Here is a 24,730-nt window from a genome sequence, read left to right as displayed (position 1 = left end):
CTTGGCTCAGGTAATAAATTTTGTTGATGTATCAAACCGTGTATCACAAATATAAATAGCATGCGGCCCGCGGGCCGCGGGTTAGCCACCCTTGGTCTAGATAAAAATCTAATTAGCGTCGATTTAATAATCGTACGAAATGTATCCTTGATGCATATCCGCAAATCCTGCTGTAACGAAGAATCCATACAAAATTAAATTAGATCGATCTTATCCAGTCAAGACCATTTTTGTTTAGCTTTTTTCTAGTAAATATCGCACGTGTTTTATAACTACATATTTAATATTTTAAATTTAAATTTTACTTAGTAAATACCACTATTTCTCAAAATATATTGTGAGATGCATTCCGCATTATTTTCAAACAAATGATGCAGAAGATATATTTTAAGAAATAGTGGTATTTACCAAGTAAACCTTAAAAATGGATAGATATTACTACAGAGTGACTGCTGAATCAATTAATAAAACTATTGCTACACACATATACATTAGGAAATGTATATATGTGTAATGTATGGAAGTGAAGCATGGAGTTGGCAGAAAAAATATGAAAGTAGAGTGAATACAGTCGAAATGCGATCTCTTTGATAAATGTGCGACAAAACGATGAATGGCAGACGTTCGAATGGTGATACAAGGAAAGACTGCAAGGCCGAGATAAGCGCTATCAATAAAATTGATAAAAATGTGTTTTGATGGTTTCGGCGTGTGAGTCGAATGAGTGAATAAAGAACACAAAAACAAATTTATGACGCGAATCTAGTTTGAATTAGGTGCAGAAGAAGGCCGAGGAAAACATGACATGATCAAGTATTTCAAATACTTGTAATCAACTTCTATAATACAAAATGCACCATTGTACGATATGTTAAATAATTATATTGTCATTTTTAATTTAAATTTTACTTGGTAAATACCACAATGATACGGAATGCATCAAAACACGTCACAATATATTTTAAGAAATAGTAGTATTTACTAGGTAAAATTTTAATTGAAAAAATATAGATATTACCACAATTGTGAGTACCAAATCAATAATTGAGGTTATTTTTCATTACAGAAATCCTCCTAGGAGGAGAAGATTGTCAACAATGAAGAAGTCATATATGATAAATAATGAAAAACCCAAATCTGAAAAAGATTCACCCCTTGACGCGTGAGTATGAATTTTTAACCAATTAAATATTGATGTATCATAATAATGTGTACAGTATAATACAATTTATGATGCGTTTTAAAAGTGACTTTTCAGATAAGCATTTAAATTGTAACAACTAACCCCGCTTCCCCTACTTACTATTCAAAGGACGCCGTAAATTTGAATAAAACAGTGATGTAAACTAAACAAATTAGTTATTTGATGTTTAATCATTATAATCTTTGTCCGTATCACAATGTTGGCATGTAAAATTTACTTGAACTCTTCGAATATATAAAATGTCAGGCCATTTTCTGCATGTTTTGTGCTGGATCCATTTCTAATGCGCTCAAATTCCAAAACACCGCAAGAAAACGATTACCCAATTTTTTTGTCCACGTGATATTAAGATATTTATTTTTTCAATAAATGTCAAAATAGCGGAGATTTTTTTTTCAAATTAATTACTTATAAATGCAGTGATAAAATTATCTGAAATAGAAAATGAAATTCGTAAATTATTCTTATAAATAAATGCAAATATTGATTACTCTACGTTAGTTCTATTCTTTCTGCCAGAGGCTTGCATTCCATATAGGCATAAAAGTAGTGCCTACCCTGGATTACTCACGTTCCATATAGAAACACAACCAGTGCCTACTATGCTTTATCCTTACCCAACCCTATTGAAAGCTTCATATAGAAACACGACCAGTGCCTTCTATGCCTGATCCTTACCCAACCCTATTAAAAACTGATTAAAAACTCTGTACACGCCACTGTTTTCTGCCTACCCCTGCGAGAAAGAGGCTTAATAGTTAATTTGGATTTGAGATTTTGAAACAACCAATATTTACATTTTTATTCATAAATCTTTAAATGGAAATGCTTCTTTTTTTATTTTCAGAACATTTGTACCTCCATCAAAACAAGAAACTTCTAGCAATGCATCATCCGAAAAAGAAGATGTCACACCGTCAATACCATTTTATCGATTGGTAATGTTAAAATAAAAATGTTAAAATAAAATTAAAATATATATTAAGTTGTGCCAAAAAACGTTTATCGTGGTAATAAAGAACTGCGGATAGTTCATACGGCATTCAAATACCCATATTATGTACTTTTCCAACCCAAATTAAATGAAATTGCATTTTACCAGGAAGATCCGAGTTTTTGGCTCAATCCTTCAATAGTTTGAAGTGGATCGGACACAAACTGGTTCAAACCTAAACGTTTCAAAATAATGACGTAATTCCTGGTCCACCTTAAATGTTATTGAATTATATGAAACTTATCTTTTTTTTATAAATTACAGTTCAGATTCGCTACTCCAGGAGACCGATTGTTTTTATTTTTCGCATTCTTAAGTGCGCTCATCACGGGCAGTGTTGCGCCGATCAACACGCTCGTATTTTCTGATCTGACAGAAGCTATGATAAACTATGCTCTAGCTTCGAATCCCGGGGCACCCCCGCAAGAGGATAAATCTACAATATTTGCAGATGCAATAACAAGATTTTCGTTGAGAAGTGTCGGTCTCGGAGTCATCCTGCTGGTCTTCAGCTATTTGGCTACTATGCTTACTAATTACACTGCTCACAATCAGGTAAACACCTAAATATTTTAACATTTAAACACACACCTATTTTATACTATGGACTTGAGATTTACGAAGTTTGATTTAACTAGGACTTATTACTCAAATTAAAATAAAACGTCGCTATCTAAGGCCGCTTGTGCACTACACAGAATTTTACTGCCCGGCAGTCCGGTTTTGAAAAATGAAAGCGACCACGACAGTTTAGCGTGATCGAATTTACGCCCAATGTGTTAACGCACGGATCAAGAGCACCGATCCGAAGAAAAATGGACAAAAGCACAAGCCAATCGTCCGTTTTATATCCTAACTGACGTGTCGGACGGCAAAATTCCGTGTAGTGCACAAACGATCTTACAGTTATTACCAGTATGAAAAAACCAGTTATTACCATTATTACAATGTATTTTGTATGTAAGAGTCAAAATCACTCGCAAACGAGTAGAGGCGTATAAAATATTTAAAAAAAAAACATTTGAGCCGTTACCGTTTCACAAAAAATAGTTTTTGAAACGCGCAACTGTTTAAAAATTGTTCTTTGTATCGTGTATAACTGTTTTGCGAGTTGTGCAATCGTTTTGAATAGTTTAAAAAATCTTTTGATGTTTGCTAGTACGAAATTTTTTTTCTTCAAAATACCAAGGCTCTTTTTAAGTTCTTTTTTTAGTCGCTCTTAAAAATATAATTTTCTCATAATTATTATTACTCTTCCAAGAAATAACCTGTTAACGATATAAAATTTAAGGAACGCGTTATGTGTATTATAGACCTCACTGCTTGTGTTTAGGGAGAATTTATATTTGTACATATATATTGCCCTTGCAATAGCTTTTTAAATGTCATCAAAAAAATATTTTATCTCACAACGGCATAATACCTTTAAAAAAAATTATAGTGCTTTGTTTTAAAAGGGCAATATGCTAAAAATAATAAAGTGAAAATTAGTAATTAATACTATTATTATCTTACTTAAATGTGAATAGATAATAATAGGTAAAGATAAACAATTTTGTAATCAAACAAATTGCTTTATCATAACATAATAATATTGAAGATGGTTAGATAGGTACTATAATATTTTTTGTTTGATCTGTTTTTATCGCGGCATTGTTTTTTTTAATATTTCCTAGAAGGCGGTGATGAAAAGTTCACAGAAAAAGTAAAACAGGGAAAATCAAAATATGTACTTATAGACAAAATACAACTGTCAAATTGACAGCTGAAAGAAAAAAGATTAATATCGATTGATATATTGATGACTTTTATTTGTTTCATGCTTAAAACATACCTGACCTATGTACCTGATGATAAAAATTGTTTTATTCACTAATTTGTTGGTATTCGAAGATTTGGACCATCGTTTAGTCGCGGGCGAAGTACTTCATTCCTTATTAATTATCAGATAAATCAATCCCAACCCTACCGAAATTGATCCGCCAAAATCGGTCAGAATCTACCGAAATAGCGTCCAAATCTACTGAACTTTCGCTATAATTTTTTAAAAACACTTTAAATCTACCTGATGTTTTTTTTGGGAAGAAATTTTGTGAAGAGGTTTTTTTGAAAACCCACGGTTTTTCAATCAAATCTGATACTTATTTTTTACCTCATCACCTTGCACCCTCTTGCTGCCAGTGATGACTTGTCATCACACTCCTGGATAAGTGCCAAATTTTATCGTTTCTTAAACCTAGTGAGGACTTTAGTGGCCCCTAAAAGTTCTTTAGAGCATCCAAGGGGTTACTTTGGAAATCACTGCTTCTACCTAACCAAACCTAAAGTAATGTTTTTATTTTTATAGATATTTACTATCAGGAAAAGATTTTTACAGTCTGCGTTAAATCAGGATATATCATATTATGATCTGAATGAATCAGGAGACTTTGCCTCAAGAATGACGGAGTAAGAACAATATGTTTCTTTAATTAATTCCTTCAAATTTTCTCAAATAAAATGGTTGTATGTATACATCACTTATTTAATTTTTTTATTATTTCTTTTCAGTGATCTTGTTAAACTAGAGGATGGAATTGGAGAAAAAGTGACTACATGCTTCCATTATTGGGTTTCGTTTATTGGTTGCATCGCTTTAGCATTTTATCGAGGCTGGAAACTAACCCTCGTTTGTTTGTCTTCTTTTCCCATTACTCTTATATCAGCTGCAGTTGTGGGAGTTGTAAGTAGAAAATTACCTTTCACATTAACATTTAAAAAATAATTTATTTTCGTATCATCATTTAACACATTGGTACTTCTAATGAGTCTTTATTAAATAAAAAATAAATAAAAAACTGCTTCAAAACAAAAGCAACAAAGTCATAGAAAAAAAATCTAATCTATTCTCTCTCTCTAAAAATGCAATGCTTACTAGATTTTATATTTGGCTATTATAAAAGATGTTAGTATCAATTTGATTCTAATTGGATCAATATAAATTTTATATTATTAATATTTTTCTTTTGAAAGCAGAGCTAAGAGATGTACAAAATTAATGCAAGTATATTACTAATTAAAAAATCTCAGCCCATGTTTTTTTATTAGATGTCTTCAAGGCTATCAAAGCAAGAATCGGTTGCTTATGGATTTGCTGGAGCTGTGGCTGAAGAAGTTTTAAGTGGAGTTAGAACAGTCATTGCATTTGGAGGACAAGCAAAGGAAGCCGTAAGGTTTAGAGAAAATCTGACCGATGCCCAAAATATTAACATCAGAAGAGGTAAATTGTTTTAGAAATAACTGTTCTACCACACACATATTACAAAACATGCACTGGAAAGTGTTCTACTGCACACATCGCTCACTCCTTTCAAGAACGTCATAAATCAAAAATCGTCAATTTTCAGTTGTGCATGTTTTCGGAATGCCCAGAAAATGTACTATAGATATAATAAATGTACTCCCAGCAAAAGTGGCATATTTTTAACTAAATATTTACCCGCTACAGGGCAGAAAATGTTGTTTTTGCATTTTGAAGAAAAGGTATTGTTTAATTATTTTTTTTAAATATATTAAATGTTTTTCAAATGGAGAAAAAACCTTCAGGTTTTACCTAAAAAGATCTGTTGCACAGTAAAAAGTTCAATAAGTGGCTTGATATTTATTTTTTATTCATTGTGTCATATTTTTAAACTTTAAAAACATTCTCCTGAAAAAACAATTTTTTTGATTTATGACGTTCTTGAAAGGAGTGAGCGACATGTCACAAAATATGCATTTGTACAGTTGTTGATCATCTTAGATAACATGGCACAGTTGAACAAAACTTGACTTTAAAATTTGTAATAATGATACAGGGCTTGCAACAAACGACATGCAGTCAGTAGCTTCATTACAAATCTCTTATTCTTCTTGGTGTAGGTCTTGTGGTCTGTTTTAATGAAGGATTAGCCTCCTGCGATGTTGATTCCCAGCTGTCAGTCCATCTCTTTGGTGGCCTGCCAGGGAGTCGTCTACCTTGGGGTTGGCCATGCAGTGCGATGTGAGGTAGTCTGGCTGGTTCCATTCTCACATGCGCATAATATTGTTTTCTTCATTGTCTTCCCCACCTAACAACGTCTTGGATCTCTAGTAATCAGATCGATTGCGTGAATCGTGGCATGAATGATCGGAAGAATGCAATCCATAATTGCTGTCTCGCTTCCACACAGTTGTAGCGCACAGTAGTTGGAGCGAAAGAATTAAAATGTCTCGGGTAAACATAAACAACACACGATGGCACAGACCATTGTACATACAATGTACATTGTACATACTATGTACAACATAGTATTCAAGTTATCAAGTGAAACATTGTTTAAGGAGAATTTCAAATATCCCTCTTAGGTCCAGGTGGGCAAATGTTTAATTTTAAAATGGATGGGTATTACCACAAGTAACTGCCAAATCCATTCACGTTTTTTTCTTTTTTTTATAGGTTTCTATACTGGTTTAGGCCTTGGTGTTTTATGGTTAAGCATCTATTCAACCTACGCCTTGTCGTTTTGGTATGGCATTGGTTTGGTAATCGATGAAAAAGAAACTTATCCTCCAGGTGTCATGGTTGCTGTAAGTTATTGATTTATTTTTAATAAATAGGTTCATAGAATAGAACCGTTATTATCTGAACTTCGATTATCCAGATTTTCGACTATCCGATCGATTAAGAATTATGAATATGAGAGCCGAAAAATGTTTGTAAAGACAGAGTGTGTGGGCATTTTATTCTCTCTGCTTACCACTGTGGAGAAGGAGTGTGATGGTCAGTCAGTTAAAAGTCATATTTTTCCTAAATTGTTGCACAGGTACCTGCTGTATATAACCATGATTTTTCTTTAATCCATACATAAATATATTTCTTTGAATAGATTTATATTATCCACTGACACTTCGTGATGGAATTGCATTTTTAATTTATTATTAGATTAAAACCAATATTTTTAGCTTTTCCACTTTTTTATTTGACCAGCGACCGGGTTTCGTCGTTACCGACATCATCAGACTGGTGAGAGGCTATACAAATTGTTATGTTATATATAAAAGAAGGCAGGAGTTTATAACCATGATTAATTAATTAGAAATTAATTAATTAATTAATTTCTCATAAAATTATAAAAAAAAAAAAAAAAAAAAAAAAATTATATCAAATCATGGTTATCAACTCCTGCCTTCTTTTATATAAATAACATAACAATTTGTATAGCCTCTCACCAGTCTGATGATGTCGGTAACGACGAAACCCGGTCGCTGGTCAAATAAAAAAGTGGAAAAGCTAAAAATATTGGTTTTAATCTAATAATAAAATATTTCTTTGAATAATATTAATCAAATTGGATATTGCTGGGTTGTTTTTTTTTTATACAGCCAAACTTTATTCTTTCATTTTGTAGGTATTCTTTGGTGTTTTCATGGGATCCATGAACTTTGGCTTTTCTACCCCATTCATTGAGATATTCGGCATGGCAAAGGGTGCTGGTGCGAAAATATTTTCCGTGATCGATAATGTTCCCATTATTGATCCTTTATCCGACGTTGGCGACAAACCGGAATCTTGCAAAGGGAATATTACATTCAAAAATATACATTTCAACTATCCCTCTAGGATGGATGTTAAAGTAAGTAAAATAAAATATACGGATGTCTGGGTATTTACACAGCTTACGCCCTATCATAGGCTGTTTTATGTGATCAGTTTCACCATTCTACTCATGATTAACAAACACCAACCTCCAATTTTTGGAGCTCCTATATATATCATTAATCTCATGACGATATACATTCACTAGAGCCATCTATGGTTGGATTGGGAAAGCTTTTTATTTAGCCTTTTATTTCGATGTATGAAGAATCTATAAGAATATTACTTTACATACTGGGAAACTCCTGAAAACATGATTTTCAATTTTTATTATCTTTATTTATTGTTTCGGCATTAACTTTGTGGTAAGACATGTTACAATGATTAAAGAAAACACTTCGTTTTTTACCACTTGAGTTTTATTATAGGCTACATGTTTCAGAAGTTAAACTTCCATCATTCAGGTCTGTAAAATAACTAAAATATAAAAAATATAAAATATAAAATAAAAAATTGTTCTATAAATAAGGAATATGTATCTTATATTTTTTATAAAATATCCATATGTGTTAGAATCCTTCTTCTTCGATTGTGACCCCCCCTTGCTGGCTTCCTCTGTAACCTCGGACAGTGCTCCGCCATTAGTCCCTGCATTGTGCAGCCTTTAGAGCTCCCGCAATGGAGAGGCTTGTGATATCTTTTACCTGGTCGGTCCATCAGGATGAAAATCTAACTCTAGCTCTCCGACCTTCTAGCCCTCCAATTATAAAAAGCCTCTCCAGGTTGTCTGGTGGTCTACGAGCAATGTCCCTGAAAAACTGGAGAACTCGTATTCAGCAAAAAACTCTTAAAATACAGTGAAAATTCTATCCATTGTTTGTCAAAAAATAGTTTTCCTGGATGTATTGTTTATTTTTTCTACCCTGAATTTTTTTTGTATAAAAATAAATCGCATCAATCGTTTCTCTATCATAATTTTACTGCATTCATTGTCTGAATTACACTGTGTATTCAATATATTTTGACTGTTTCACATTCTTATCAATTTTGTAACATTCTACGAACTATCGAAAGCTTGTATGACGCAAGCCTGACGGGTACAGCAGAAGAGGTTGATATTAATGAAGAAGAGCCGCTGCCTGTACTTTCATTTTCAGAAGCATGCACACTCTTTGAATGATTGAAAACTTTCTGCTACGCACATTCAATAGCTAATACTGAAAAAAATATTATTTACAAAGCTGAAAATATACTCTTAACTTACGGAAATAAAACAGTAAAAAAAAAACAAATGACAGATTACCAACAATGTTATAAACTTAAAAGGTGGGGACTGACCAGAGTCATTTCGTCGTAACGTAACACATTATGATGCGAGCATTCGTATAGTCAGTAAAACGATCCAAATGCTCCATCCGAAGTCAGATACTCGCTGCGAACGACGTTACGACGTTACGTAACGACAAAATGCTCCGGTCAGTCCCCACCTATATGTTTTTTTTGGTCCGGTTCAGCTTTGTATATATGTATATTTTTTAATAAATACATTTATTTACGTTTAAAACTTGTTTTTTTCTTAGAATTTTAACCTAACAATGGTTATACAGATTGGGAGGACGGTATCTTTACTCGATTGTATCTCCTTGTGTATTGACTGCATTAATCTGCTTAATTAATTATTATTGCTGCTCTGAATCATGTATTCATAGTTTATTTCAATACGTCGGTTTAAAAACGATAATAGAGGTTTCACTGCTTTATGTATTTTTTTTTCCAGATTCTGCAAGGATTTGATTTAACTATAACCCGAGGCCAGACAGTTGCTGTGGTGGGCAGCTCAGGATGTGGTAAATCTACATGCATTCAGTTAGTTCAAAGATTTTATGATCCCATGGAAGGAACGGTGAGTCCTTGTAATTTTTTCCTCAATATTCAAATGATAACAATCCAATAAGATAAATATTGTACATATAATTTTTCAATTGTCTGTTGTGTTATCAAAACTGCTTTATCAAAAACATCACGCATAATGAAACAACAATGATATTGTATATTTTTATTTGATTTATGATTATTTAACGTAATCAGAACTGGTTGTAAGGAAAAAATAAATAAAGTGATAAATAAATATATTTTTTTACCCTCAAACGACTCATATATGTTAGCAGCATCCAAATTTATATTGACATCTCAACATAGATGAAAAAGAATATGGAAATCTGACTAATTACAAGCCTTACAACCTGTCAAAGGCTGGTTTAAGTGATCAGTTTATACTTATGTAACTTTCACCATTCTACCCCTTTTTTAGAGATTTTTTTCTTTTATGTGAGTTAAAATTTCAATTTGAAGACTTTTTTTGGTAAAATGGTCAATTTAAAATTGATCGGATATTGTAAGGGCAGAAACAATCGTTTTAAGAAAAAACGTATCTTAATGTTTTACTAAAAATTTGAAGAAGGTGGACATGGTTGGGACATGTCCTTAGAATGCCACCTGAGGGCATCAACCCCTCATGTCTCTTCTTCCAACCCCGAGGATTCCGGCGCCCCGGAAGGCCGCTGACGACCATTCACCGACTATACTCAGCGGAACTTCGAGACGCCGGACTGACCTGGGAGGAAGCCAAGGAGATGGCGCGTGACAGAGTGACTTGGAGACGACTCGTGTTGGCCATATGCTCCACCTAGGGAGCGAACATGGAAAAAGAAGAAGAAGAAAAATTTGTTGGATTTGTTTATTTGTCAAAATTATTGATTCCCAGCTCGATCGCCAAAATACACTGGCATCATCGTCGGTAAATCAACGGCCGCGCCCTTTGCCAAAATATATCACAGTTAATACATCTATTCTCAGCACTGTAAAGCTGGAGACTGACCGGAGCATTTCGTCGTAACATAACGTCGTAACCGTCCGAGCATCCGAAACTATGGAGGGAACGCTCGGCTCGGTGTACTGACTGCCCGGATGCTTGCATCGTAACGTGATACGCTACGACGAAATGCTCCGGTCAGTCTCCACCTAAATGGTTAATTTAAATTGAGACATCTAATATTTCTTTATGAATGTATCATCACAGAATACATAAAACATTTCTAAAACCTCATTAAATATTCATATTATGATTCAAAATTAAATAATTACAGGTGTTTCTTGATGGGATTGATATCAAAACTTTGTCTGTTAATTGGCTGAGAAGAAATATCGGTGTTGTGGGTCAAGAACCAGTACTGTTCAATAATACCATAGCGGAGAATATCCGATACGGCAGAGATGAAGCCACGAGACAAGAAATTGAAAGAGCTGCGAAGCAATCTAACGCGCATGACTTCATTAAAATTTTACCTAAGGTCAGTTTTCTTTGTGCACACTACTCATGGAGTTCAATCTTCAACAATGATAATTTGCTTTGATGACTCTTACGAATGTTATTGTACATTTATCAATATAATCTCTACCCCAGATCTATGAAATCTACATATCAATCATATAGTAATACTAATAGCATGCTACACACTCCATAATAGGAGAATATCCACTGAACAGTAATTACTTGACATGATAAACCGAGTTAATTTATTATCATTAATAAATTTGTATATTCCATCGCACCCGTACTAGGGGTACACCCTTATTCTGTTCTTAAATTTAACAAAAGAATAAAAACTGCTCTTGATAAAGCAATTACCATATTTACAAAAAATGTTCAAATTCTGTTCAAAGTCTATTTAAGTTTCATGTCTAATACACATGGGCTATTAAATTAATACGTAGACTGACGTCATAAAACAAAATATACTTTATTTAGAAGTTACGTGTTTGGGTCCCCTTTAAAGTATTCACCTCTTCGACGTACACACTGATCCCAACGGTGGAAACAGTCCTGGAACGCTCCTTTTGTGATGTCCTTCAGCTCTTTCGTTGCATTTGCCTTAATCTCGGGAATCATCTCAAATCTTCTTCCTTTCAAGTTTGGGGACAAGAATAAGACAGAAGGAACGAGATCAGGTGAGTAGGGTGGGTGAGAAAGAACAATGATCAAAAGTTCGACCAAAAATTCATTAGTTCTAAAACCTGAATTGTCGTACGTTGTTGTTTCATCAGCTTCAGTTAAGAAAAATTAATGGTTGAGATGGGTATGCATTGCACAATAAAACATTTATTTTTGCAGGGATATGATACCCTCGTAGGAGAAAGAGGAACCCAGCTATCAGGAGGCCAGAAGCAACGTATCGCCATTGCCCGAGCTCTGTTGAGAAATCCTCGTGTTTTGCTTCTGGATGAAGCCACCTCAGCTCTGGATAATGCCAGTGAACATAAAGTACAAGTTGCACTTGACAAGGTAAATTACCCCCCATGAGTTTAAATTGTATAAAACTCTAGTATATTATTCTAACCTACTTTATTTTTCGTATGGCGTTTGGCAAGATGTACATAGTTCTCTAGGCCATTGGACCGCGTTGCAGGCGGAAATCCAGACTTTCCATCCACTCGACCGCTCCTGGCGTAGTTTCCTGAAGGTCTTTAGGGCCAGGAGTGTGTCTTTTGGTGGGGCACTCCTCTACTATGTGCCGGACAGTCTGGTTCTCTGCCCATTTTAACCCTTTCCACTAGAAAGTTTTTTGTATGTGCATACCGCCAACTCAGTCAAATTCTGAGACTCATGTATTCAATAAAAATTTTATTAATCTTATATGATTCTGGTTTAATTTCTTGATGAGTCAAAAATCAATATATTCAAAATATTAAGTATTCTTAAAACTTTATTAAGTTCTTATGTTCGCCATAGCGGCGACACTCAAGTTGTATGGCAAACCATGCTTGCCTTTATGGCGTAACTCGTGTGCTAAGGGCTAAATGTCATTCTTTGGCAGTGGAAATTCCCCATTGAATAATTAAAAATACTGATTTAATTATTGAAATTACTTTTAAGGCTAGTGAAGGACGCACCACCATAATAGTTGCTCACCGCTTGTCAACTATCCGGGGAGCAGACGTGATTGTGGTTATCGATGGTGGAAAGGTTGTGGAGAAGGGCTCCCACGATGAGTTGATGCAAATCAAGGGCCATTACTTCAACTTGGTTACTGCACAACTTAGTAAAGAAAATGAGAAAGGTAATTTTTGAACAATTAACTTACAATTATATAATTAAAATATAACTTTCTTTTAAAATCACTAAATATAATCATTAAATATTTTTCAAACCCTTATCCGCACCCCAACGATGCTAGGGCATTGCATCATATAAACACAGTGTTATCTTGATCGTTAACACATGAAGGAAAGGTGATCAGCCCTCCGCTTCAGGTACCAGTCCAGTGTAATATGGAATAAATATTAGAGTGAAAAAATCACTTATATTTATTTGACCCCCCTGGGAATCGAACCCGGGACCTCCAGAACGGTAGTCGAGTGTGCTGACTATTACACTACGGAGGCAGACAAAATAAATATTTACTAAAACTTATTATAATAAGACTGATTAATACTTGAAAAAGAAGCAGTTAGCTTTAAAACCGGTAGACATTATAATTCAGATATAGTAAAATATTTATTGTGATTTTAAAACAATGTTAATTATGAAATGGAAAATCACAAAGTTGTTGCTTCAAATATAAATTATGAATAACTCACAAATCTCTCACAGAAATGGATAATGATTATTCAGTTTTCATAGGTACCATTTTAATGATGTTGTTTGTTAATATTTGAGTAATATATTATATCATATTTATTAAAAAAATATATATATATTTCAGAGGTCGATTTGGATCTGAGAAGAGCCAGTATTGCCAGCGTGAGGAGTATCGATGAAGACTTAATTGTACCGCCTGTTATGGTAAAATAAATATTCTACTCTTATTTTATCTTTTTTCAAATCTTTTTACGCTTTTTTTACAGAAATTTCTTAAATTGATTATTTCAATATTAAAAATGTGGAAATGTGTTGGATATCTCAACATAAACAAAGCATATTTTTATACAATTGGAATATATTGTGGCAAAAAATGTTAACTCTAAAATCCCCGTTTTAAAAATCCCTGTTATTTAAAGCTTTTAGGCTGAATAAAATATATACCCGCTATTAAACTTAATGTTGAATTTACTTTTAAAACCACATAAATATGATATTTCAAAATATTAAGCATATTTTGGCAGTTTATAGAACGTTGAAAACTTTAAAATACTGCATCATTAAGTCAAGATTGCGTATTCTCATGTTAACGTTTTTTGCCAGTGCACCCACGATATAGGTATGGGCATTCACAGAGCTTACGTCCTAGCATTGGTTGGCTTGAGTGATTTCTTATAATCTTTCAAGTTAAAATCAGTTTGAGCTATTTCTTTGCTGGGGTGCCCGTATCAAGTATGGGCGAATCCGTAAAGGCCTTTATTTTGCCCGTACGTGTTACGGGCAAATCAATCAAAGGGTAAACTCTTACCACTCTATAGGCCAGACATTCTAGCCCGTATGATTCTAGTAGGCAGCTCCGTGGGCCACAATGTCTGGCCCGGCGCTGGTATAACTTTAATCACTGATTTCTCTATCACCCAAGTATATTCTACCAAAAAATATTTCAGATAAATACAGTTAATTTTAATTAACATGGTCATACGAATTGCCAGAGTGTCCCAAAATAAGGGAACCAAAATATTTATTTTAATGGTAGAAAATAGTCGCATTTTTTTATCAGGGTAGCTGATCAGTTATGAGAAAAAATGGTCAGAGTGGAAAGGGTTAATATTAAGGTAAAATATTGATTGGTGAAAAATAATGTAAACATTTTATTGTGAATTGACAGCCTGAAACAGAAGAAGATGTCCTGGTTTCCATGCCGAATGTTCCACTTTGGAGGATAGCAATGTTGAATCTACCAGAATGGAAATTTGTGGGAGTGGCTTGCATTTGTTCCTTAATAATGGGTTCAGCTATGCCTATTTTCTCAATTCTTTTTGGCGATATTATCGGGGTAAATACAATGCCTTATTTTACTATTCGTTTTATTTATTAACCAATTATTATGTTGAAAATGAAAGTGCTCAGTTCAGTAGTCGAAATGATTGGCGGGTATGTAAGAGGAAAGGTAAGAATATGGAGTGGTGTGGCATTCTATTCTCTCTATCTACTCCTGCGGCAGAAGCATGACTGTTAGTTAGTTAGTTAGTTTGGTTCATAATTTTCTTTCAAATTTCAGATTAATTATTTTTTAGAATTTGGAGTTTGCTATTTTTTTTTAAATTATCAAATAAGGTTTTGCATGAAAAATGATTGAAGGGTTCAAGGTTTCCAATTGTTCCTTTTTTAATATTGGCAGGATTCAAATTATAGCTTTTTAAAATAATGACCTCTCTCAATATTATTGATCAAAATGCCAAATACACACATACTCTTATTGCGCTTTGAATACCATATGACAATATCAGTTTAAAAAAATAATTACTTAATTTTTTCTCTTAAGAAATATTAACAAAGCAGATAATTTGACTTTATTCTGCAACATATGTTTTTTCCACAATATCGTATTTTATATAAATTTTTATTCCAGGCTTTATCAAATCCCAACACAGATGAAATCAGAGATAAAACAAATTTTTATTGTATTTTGTTTGTCTGTGCCGGATGTGTTACTGGAATTGCCTCATTCCTTGCGGTAATATATATTTTTACTGTTTTTTTTTCTATGTTTTAAATGCTCTCAATTGTTCACAAAATTGATTTTAACTTGTAAATTTACTACCATTTTTTTTTATCACGTTGGGTTTATTATGATGGTTTGACATTTACATATTTTTAACAAGTCAAACAATTTCTGAAATTAAAATACACAAATTCATATAATACGTTTTTCTCGAACAAAAAATCATATATTTGACAAAAAATAACTGTTGACAAAATGATTTTACCCGAATGTACACCATTTTGTTTCTCGGTACTTTCGCATTAAAAGTTGAAAATTTCAAAAAACTTACAATGCATTTTGCTAGTTTGCCTACAATAGAGACACAAAATGTCAAACCCTCTTCTAGTGGAACGAAAGGTCTGTTGACGACAGTCAACAGTCCGGCTTCTCCTGAGGAGTTTTACGTGATTTCCTCCCACTACATTTTCCCTCCTGTTCCCAACACAGATCAAAATAAAACTTCTTTTTTTAGCTAGAAGAAACAAAAATCCAATCAGTGATCTATAAACTTTGTACATAATAAGCAAGGTAAATAATACATGCAACTCCCATCTAAAAAAAAAACTTGCACATAGTAATAAAATTGAGAATTTGCCTGTCTACAGATCAGCATGTATGGAGTGGCCGGAGAACGTATGACTCTCCGGTTGCGAGCTCAAACATTTGAAGCCATGTTAAGACAAGAGATGGGATGGTTTGATGATAAAGCTAACGCCACTGGATCCCTCTGTGCTCGGCTGTCTGGAGAAGCTAGTGCTGTTCAAGGGGTAAGTTTATATTACCAGTAATACCCCACTTAGCACGGTTAATCCATGCCAGCAAAATAGCGGGCTAGACAAATCAGCGCTAAGCGGGGTCTATTTTCCGCAAAAATAAATGACACTGTAATAGTCCGTATAGAAATACCTTGTCTTTTTTACACTTTCTTGACACACTTCCTTGCACGAATGTCTCCCATTTTTGTACGCAGTGTTAATCTCATGTGTTTTTGGTTGACCTGAGGACCAACAGGATTGCAGAACAAAAAATGTAAAAATTACCAACCATAAAGTAAATGCTTTTAATATTAATAATATAATATTTACATAAACTTATACTTACTTACTATCGTTCCATCAAAGGTTGTTTGCATGTTCTATTTGTTATACACAGGTAAATTTTTCATTGAATTCTACTTAGTTCAATGGATTTAAAGAAAATTATTACATTGAGGAATTCATTTTATTAAAGTTTCACTTATGGTTATAAATACTCAAATAATATAACTTTTTTCTCCGTGTTTTTTACAGGCTACCGGTCAGCGTATTGGTACCTTCATACAATCCTTTGCCACCTTCACTATCGCTATAGTTCTTGCGATATACTACGAGTGGAGACTTGGTTTGGTGGCTTTGTCATTCACTCCAATAACAATATTTGCAACCATTATGCATCGTTCTGTTGCAAAAGCGGAGAACTTTGGGTCTTCTCAGGCAATGGAGAGGAGCACAAAAGTAACTAAATATTATAATATCGAATACAACAATAGTAAAAACTATATTTTCTATTATGGAAAACTTCAAGCATTTACATACAATAGTTTACTTTTTAAAAACATATTCATGCATCATAGATCACTTAAAAACAGGGCTGTGGAGTCGGACAAAAAAAAACACGACTTTGACTCTGATTCCGATTCCTATATTTACCACCAACATGACTCCGACTCATCGACTCCACGATTCCACGACTTCACGACTCCGACTTAAAAAAGCTCAATTTTATCAGGTTGTTTCCTACTTTTGCATATGACCATTTTTTTGTTCTGACAAAGAAAATGTACCTTTGATCTCTGCTATTACAAAAATTAATAGAAAAATAGAGAGAAGTTTGTTTATGTAACAATGATATCAACACTTGGATGTGACCAATGCAGAACGATGCGTGCAAACAATAGAAGAAACAAATGCTCCTTTTCTTTTGACGTGAGAAAGAAGGAGGCAAGCACATTTTCCTAGACTTTATGCATTAAATGGATCTCGGTGATTTACCATATCGGTGCGACTTGCGACTCCAAGTTTGATTTTCGTGCACAATACACATTCATTAAAGTAATATTTTTAAAAATGTGTTTTATATTTTAACAAAAAAGTAGTCAGATTTGCTCATTTTTTACGACTCCCACTCCGACTCCGCCACAGCCCTGTTTCAAAATCTAGTGGAAATAATTAATTATAATATTTTTTTGTAGCTTGCAGTTGATGTAATCAGTAATATAAGAACTGTTTCATCGTTGGGTCGAGAAAAACAATTCCTCGAGGAATTTTCTAATGAACTAGAACCCGCAATGAAGCAGGCCAAGAAAAATACTCATTACAGAGGTATTGTATACGGTATTGCCAGAAGTCTCATGTTCTTTGCATTTTCTGCATCTATTTACTACGGAGGATACCTTATTGAAAACGAAGGAGTATTCTACGCCAAGGTCTTAAAGTAAGTGTAGCCAGATGTTTCATATTCGACACAATGTGTAATTTCTATTTGGTTTTAATTTTTTGTTTTATTATTATGTTTTTGGAAGACCCGGTGAACGTTTGGGGTCAACCAATTTAGCCACCTCGTGCGTGTGTTATTGTGCGGGAAGCCAGAATAGGATATTTAAAGAAATGCTTACTTACAGTTTGTTTATTGATATAAACTCTTACACTTTAATTACTATTGATATTAACTATTATAATTTATTTAATCGTTTATGGAGCTTTGAGTTAAATATGAAGCTAAAATATACGTCCTTTAGCAATCGAGCGATGCAGGCGAATCTCGCTCGCCGCGCCTCGGTGGCCGCTTTTGTTGAATCCGCTCGGGAATCTCCGTGGCGAATTCGTATAATTCAGTGTTGTCAACCTGACAACACCAAATGGCGTGGCCAGACGCCCACATGTTTTTACCAAATGGCGGAGTCTTGTCTGAGGTTCCAGAAGAATCCAGCAGAGGTGGTTACGATCCTCAGTAATGAGGGAAATGACCGGAGAATAATAATACATATATATATTTTTTATTATTCTTATTACAAACATAAACATTCGAATTTCATATTATTTTCGTAAGCCTGAGTGGCTCGTTATAAAAAAAGGGAATCAAATTGTGGTAGAACCTATGACTTAAGAGTCTGCAGCGACATTAAAAATGAGACATGCTGTCAAACTATTTTTTTTGTTTATGGTTTTATTAGATTGAATTTTTTTGGAATTTCTAAAATAAATCTATGAAATGACAATACATAAAAAAATACTAAGTGACTGCTTCTACAAATGGAGTGCCTCTAACTGGTTCATAGTTGTGATCCTCAGGGTCCACAATTCAACTGGGTATAAAATCACTGACGACGAAAGATTACGCCAAACCATTCTTTGCCAAAATTATTTAGGTATTTATTTATTAAGATTATTTTATGTATAAAAATAATTTTTGTAATTATTTCTTTCAGAGTATCGCAAGTATTGATTATGAGCACATTGTCAATAGCTAATGCTCTCACTTTTGCGCCCAATCTTCAGAAAGGAATAACGTCTGCTACTCGGATTATCTACCTTCTAAACAGGACACCCAAAATTACAGATCCTCCAAATAAGGAAATAATGAACTATGTAAGCAAAAAATACCAATAACTACTTGATTACCAATATATAATTATATACATTTGCAGTACATAACGAGTTTTTGAATCATGTTGTTAAATAATTTGTAAAAATACCTAAAATATTATGATAATTTCCCATACACAATTCAATGATTTTCTTTTAGCTATTTTATTTTACCTTACTGTAAGATATGTAAGTTTGTAAGCCTGAGGTTTGACAGGAACTTTATATGGCAGTCCTGCCAACCGTAGCATCATGCTGAGCTTGTTCAATAAGTTTAGACCACCTCCTAATTACTTCTCGTTGAAAACGGACATTTTTTACTGCGTAATAAACTGTCACTTATTATTATTTGTCCGCCTCCTTGGTGTAATGGTTAGACGTGTTTAACTACCGTACTGGAGGTCCCGGGTTCGATTCCCAGTGGGGGGTGAAAATAAATATTACTGATTTTATATTCTAATATTTATTTCATATTATCCTGGACTGGTCGCTGAAGCGCATGCGTAACACTGCCTTCATGTAAGTAACGATCAACATAACACTGCATCAATACGATGCAGTGCCCTATGCACCAACGGGTGCGGATAAGGGTTAGAAGAAGAATATTATTGTTTTTTACATGAGAATCTCTTAACATAGACATCATTTTAACTATCATACATTGAATATTACTTTTAAAACAATAGTAATAAAAAGTTTTTTCTTTTTTTCTTTACAATGTTTCATTAAATTACAATTTTGTATATTTCTAGGATGCTGTCGGAAAAGTAACATACTCAGATGTAGGATTTTCGTATCCAACAAGACCATTTATCAAAGTTTTAAATGGATTGGGTCTAATTATTCCGGAGGGAAAAACTGTCGCTCTGGTCGGAGCCAGTGGATGCGGAAAATCTACCTGTATTCAACTCCTTGAAAGGTTCTATGACCCCAATGAGGGAAGAGTGGTATGTTTATAATATATTTTGCTCAATGCTCAGCGTCATAGTCTCCTGAGTTGTCATGCGCTAGGTAGGATTTGCCTCCATTTCTTCTATCCTGGGCAAGAAGTTGAGAAGAGTGTCTCATAGTGACACTCTTCATATGGAACATATCTCCATCCCCCAAAAACGTTTGCACGACAAAACAATATGAAGATGCATATTTTGTAGATCAACCCCAGAAATGTCCGAAATTCTTCAACCTCAATTCTGCCAAATCCGCCAATTCTGTCAGATGGAACGCGAAGATAATTCATAAGATTGTATTTTTGATTGCGCGTAAATATTTGTTTCCTTTACAATTTCATTCGCAAGTTCATCAGTTAAGAAAAATGTTTAAAATATTGGAATAAATGAGTATGTATTTATTGTAAAAAAACAATAAAAATGTAGCACAATACACAAGCATTCAGAAGCAGGTACTAGACGCAACTAACTGTAAACATGAAGAAACCTGTACGTGCACCCTTGGATTTGGTAAACAATAAAATGTGTGACTAGTTCATGGCGCCGCTGGGGCGCCTAACGAGAAGAATAAGAATTTTATGTGGCCTCTCCAGTGATAAGGGTTATATGACCTAATTTATATTGTTTACCCTGTATAGAGATTTCATAATAATAATAGGATAATTATACAGCTTAATTTTTGTGATCATCATACCGAGGTTTGTCTCTGCTTTCAGATTTTAGACAAAGAACCAGTGGATGGACTCTTAATGTCAGATCTGAGAAGAAACCTTGGAATAGTATCTCAAGAGCCAATATTGTTTGATAGAACTATCGGAGAAAATATTGCATACGGTGACAACAGCAGGACACCTACTGAGCAAGAAATTATCGAGGCAGCCAAACAAGCTAATATTCACAATTTTATCACTGCACTACCATTGGTGAGCCAAAATAACACATATAACATTGTTATTTCCACATAAAACTTGTCTTCTTCTTCTGTGCGTGTCATGTCAGGTTTCCCTGACATCGACTATCACTTGAGAGTAATTGATCTTGTCTTAGGCAGCTCTAAACAGAGCCAGGAGATCTATTTTCTGTCCACACTTCATATTATGAGAGCAAATATATAATTGTTTTTTTGGATGAGAATTAAATTACTTAAGTATGTTGATGCACTGTTGCTATGGTTCTATATGCAGTTGGAAAAAGTAGCAGGAAAGACTGAGTAAAACCTGACATTGAGTATGTAAAATACTTGAAAGTGGTCAGGTTAGGAGTCGGTATAATCGGCGGGTATGTATGAGAGGATACATGAATGTGGAAGAAGCGAAGATTGTTTGTAAGGGCAGAGTTTTGTGGCATTTTTTTTTGCTTATCCCTACGGGAAGTGGCGTGATAGCTAGTTTAAAGAAAATCTTCATTAATTCATTCACTTCATTTTTCAATTACAAAAAACTGATATCTAGGTCCTAGATTATAGGATATGATCAACATTTTGTTTAACCAACATGTCACCTAGACAAAAGTCTGTTGACTTGCGTTTGTCAAAAGCTTTTTAATCCTAACTATCTAATGCCCCAGGCATGCTGCATTATATTCACAACTGTTCTACCTTTATTTCATTTTACTAATTTTTCGTATAATTTTTTTAAAGAAATATTTCGCTCACTCCTTTCATGAACATCAGAAAAAAAACTCGATTTTTCAGGAGAACGTTTTAAAGTTTAAAAATATAATACAATTTATTAAAAATTAATATCAAGCCACTTACTGAACTTTTTACAGTGAAACAGATCTTTTTAGGTAAAACGTGAAGGTTTTTTCTCCATTCGAAAAATATTTAGTATATTCAAAAAAATAATAAAACAATACCTTTTCTTCAAAATGCAAAAACAACTCTTTCTTCTTTTAAAGTCAAAAATATGCCTCTTTTGCTGGGATATAGTACATTTTCTGGGCATTCCAAAAACATGCACAACTGAAAATTGACGATTTTTTATTTATGCCGTTCTTATAAGGAGTGAGCGATTTGTGTTCTTGTTATATTGTACTCAGGTTAGTCAAGCACCTTGTTTGAAAATTAAATTCAAGTTATTTAAACACCTGGAGTTTTTGAATCCTATAGAATCCATAATACTAACTACTTCGATATTTGTGACCCGATTTTTGTTTGATTTGATAAGATATTTTTGTATATTTTTTTTATACATGTATTTTTTATAGGGCTATAACACTCGCCTTGGCACCAAGGGTGCACAGTTATCCGGAGGACAGAAACAAAGGGTTGCCATTGCAAGAGCACTTTTGAGAAATCCTAAAATATTGCTTCTGGACGAAGCTACATCTGCTCTAGACACTGAAAGTGAAAAGGTAGTGATATTTTATTACAAATTTACTAATAAACATTTTAACATTAATCTCTCCGGGAGTGTGGCCATACATGGCCATCCCAACAAAACTTTTTAAAGAAGTATGGGCACAAGAACCGCCGCGCTTATTACTAAAGTCCGGTGACATTTATTTCCAAAATGGCACTTATACTGCCATCTGTGGTTGTATTTTGACACTAAAACCACACAAGATTAAATTTGTGTTTTACCTATGACATTTTACTTAAAACGAAGTGTTTGTGGCACATGCACATAAAGCGTCTTGAGATTTATGATACATGTAGGAGTTCCAAAAAGTTACATGTTTAACCCTGATGATGACAAGGTTCTTGTCGAAGTTTATAAAATGTGGCACAAAGTATGTGTGAAAAACATTTAAGAAATAACATGCACTTTCCAGAAGTTTGATGAGGGTGTTTATCATGTTGATATATGTATGAGTTCCAAAAAATTTAATAGTGTGGTTTTCAATCATGGGTAGAATGGTGAATGTTACACGTGTATAAAGTGATTACTTAATCAGTCTATGATAGGTCATAAGCCCTGTAAATCCCCTGACTTATTTAATGTCACAGTGTCGGGTTGTGGTCCTGTGGTTAGTGTCGCGGACTCTTACGTCAGAGTATCTTGGTTCGAACCCCTCTATTGCAATTTCAATGGTTTTTTTTATTTTTATTATCTAGATTGTTCAAGAAGCATTGGACAAAGCTAAACTCGGCCGAACATGCATCACGATTGCTCATCGTCTCAGCACGATCAAAGATTCAGATCTTATTTGTGTGTTCAACGAAGGAAAAGTGGCCGAGTCTGGTACTCATGATCAGCTAATGGAAAGGAGAGGAATATACTACCGACTTCAAAATCAAAAAGGAGTAAAATAGTTTCATGTCAATATTTTTATCCTATCCTAAAAATATGAATAGTTGCAATTATATTTTAAAATTTTATTTCATATTTTTACTTGGTTAAATACCAACATTTCTAAAAATCTATTCTGACACGTGTTTCGATGCATTTCGCATCATTATCAAACACCGTATGTGAAGGATGAAGAGGGGTAGGAGCTGTTTCTTATTTTTGTTTATTTATTATTTTTTATCCGTGGCAACATGGACAATAGGGGGGAGGCTCAAGTCATTGTCAGATTGTCAATTATAGGTTTATTATTATTATTATTTATGTTTGTATCGTTTCAAAATGTTGCAGTTTTCATCTTAATATTTTTTAGAATTTATGCGTTATTGTGTTAGCAAACTCTGAAAAATTATTGGCTTCACATACGGTGTTTGATAGAGATACGAAATACATCGAAACACGTATCACAATAGATTTTAAGAAATAGTGGTATTTACCAAGTAAAAAAAAATGGATACATAATACCAAAAAGTGACTGCTGAATCAATTGGTGAAGCCGTTTTTTATGCTGATAACATTGTAATAGCTTGTCATTCTATTGAGAATCCCAAAACTTTTAATTTATATAGTATTTAAGTAATTATAATAGGTAATTTAGATTAATATATTTTAATTTAATTTGAAAATAACAAAATTTTACCAATTGATAATTATGGTATAAATGCTGACTTTCAGTAATGTTTACGTCATTTGTAAGCTAGTAAGCATTCCTAAAGTCACAAGAATTGAGATAGCAAACATAAACTTGGATGTTCCATATCTGGCCTAAAGTATACATAGGATGCGTATGGTAAAAAGGACCATATAAGTACAATGTCCTGTTTCAATATGATAGAACAGGTTAAAATGTTCATCATTTGGAAAAAATATATTTTAACCCTTTGGACGCGTAAATCCACTATAGTCCATGGTTTCTAAAAGCCATGGACTAAAGTAAACAAATAAAAGGAATTTCATAGAATACTTTATTTTTTGTGGAAAATTTGCATTTTTCAAATCAACTTTTATTTCTTGCTTAAGGCGTTCCAAGGGTTTAATGAAATCTTGAATTATGGAAATTAATTATTGCTCAAAGTTCACATTCTGATATTCACATTATCAAATTTCGTTTTATTATATTTTATATCAAATTGATTTTAGGAACAAATTTTATTGTAAGTCATATTCGCAGTACTTTTACATAAATAGGTATAAAATTACAGTATAAGTAGCGTATTCTCGTATTTTGGGTTTATTTGTACAAAACACAACATATGTAAATTATTGAATTACTTTTAAGAGTTTAAATAATAAATAATTGTATTTTGTTAAAATGTGATTTATTTACAAGAAGCCAGGATTCTTTACATTTTTTTTAAAATTATTAATAACAAAAACTAACTACCAACCTA

The 24,730-nt window shown here is 33.5% G+C and overlaps 1 protein-coding gene across 2 annotated transcripts; it reads left to right on the top strand.

The window, feature by feature from the left end:
• Window positions 1–1,415: 1,415 nt before the first annotated feature.
• On the top strand, window positions 1,416–24,579 carry LOC148307737 (ATP-dependent translocase ABCB1-like). 2 transcript variants are annotated; one of them, XM_088262913.1, is made up of 23 exons: window positions 1,416–1,445; window positions 2,052–2,142; window positions 2,463–2,753; window positions 4,546–4,646; window positions 4,749–4,920; window positions 5,286–5,457; window positions 6,655–6,785; window positions 7,607–7,831; window positions 9,572–9,697; window positions 10,941–11,144; window positions 11,966–12,136; window positions 12,728–12,911; window positions 13,557–13,636; window positions 14,601–14,768; window positions 15,345–15,449; window positions 16,085–16,246; window positions 16,769–16,972; window positions 17,710–17,951; window positions 18,946–19,105; window positions 19,855–20,049; window positions 20,766–20,972; window positions 22,258–22,404; window positions 23,108–24,579. In XM_088262913.1, the coding sequence occupies exons 3-23, from the start codon at window positions 2,580–2,582 to the stop codon at window positions 23,303–23,305; spliced, it is 3,528 nt and encodes a 1,175-aa protein (XP_088119039.1). In that variant the 5' UTR covers window positions 1,416–1,445; window positions 2,052–2,142; window positions 2,463–2,579; the 3' UTR covers window positions 23,306–24,579. The 2 variants fall into 2 exon arrangements, with proteins under 2 accessions (XP_088119039.1, XP_088119040.1); XM_088262914.1 differs by lacking the exons at window positions 1,416–1,445; window positions 2,052–2,142; window positions 2,463–2,753 and adding an exon at window positions 4,004–4,120.
• The last annotated feature ends 151 nt before the right edge of the window (window positions 24,580–24,730 follow it).

This window comes from Brachycentrus maculatus, unplaced genomic scaffold (assembly GCF_059751285.1).
Source record: "Brachycentrus maculatus isolate JH-2025_06_01 unplaced genomic scaffold, ASM5975128v1 h1tg000190l, whole genome shotgun sequence".
Lineage (NCBI taxonomy): Eukaryota > Metazoa > Arthropoda > Insecta > Trichoptera > Brachycentridae > Brachycentrus > Brachycentrus maculatus.
The sequence above is the reverse complement of the archived record's forward strand: the minus strand, read 5'-3'. Positions and strand labels throughout refer to the sequence as shown.

Bases quoted from the DNA above. Each gene is read 5' to 3' on its own strand.
- LOC148307737 (XM_088262913.1), top strand. From the start codon at position 2,580: ATGATAAACTATGCTCTAGCTTCGAATCCCGGGGCACCCCCGCAAGAG. The intron at 19,106-19,854 runs GTAAGCAAAAAA...GTATATTTCTAG, and splicing joins ATAAGGAAATAATGAACTAT to GATGCTGTCGGAAAAGTAAC. The intron at 20,050-20,765 runs GTATGTTTATAA...CTCTGCTTTCAG, and splicing joins ACCCCAATGAGGGAAGAGTG to ATTTTAGACAAAGAACCAGT.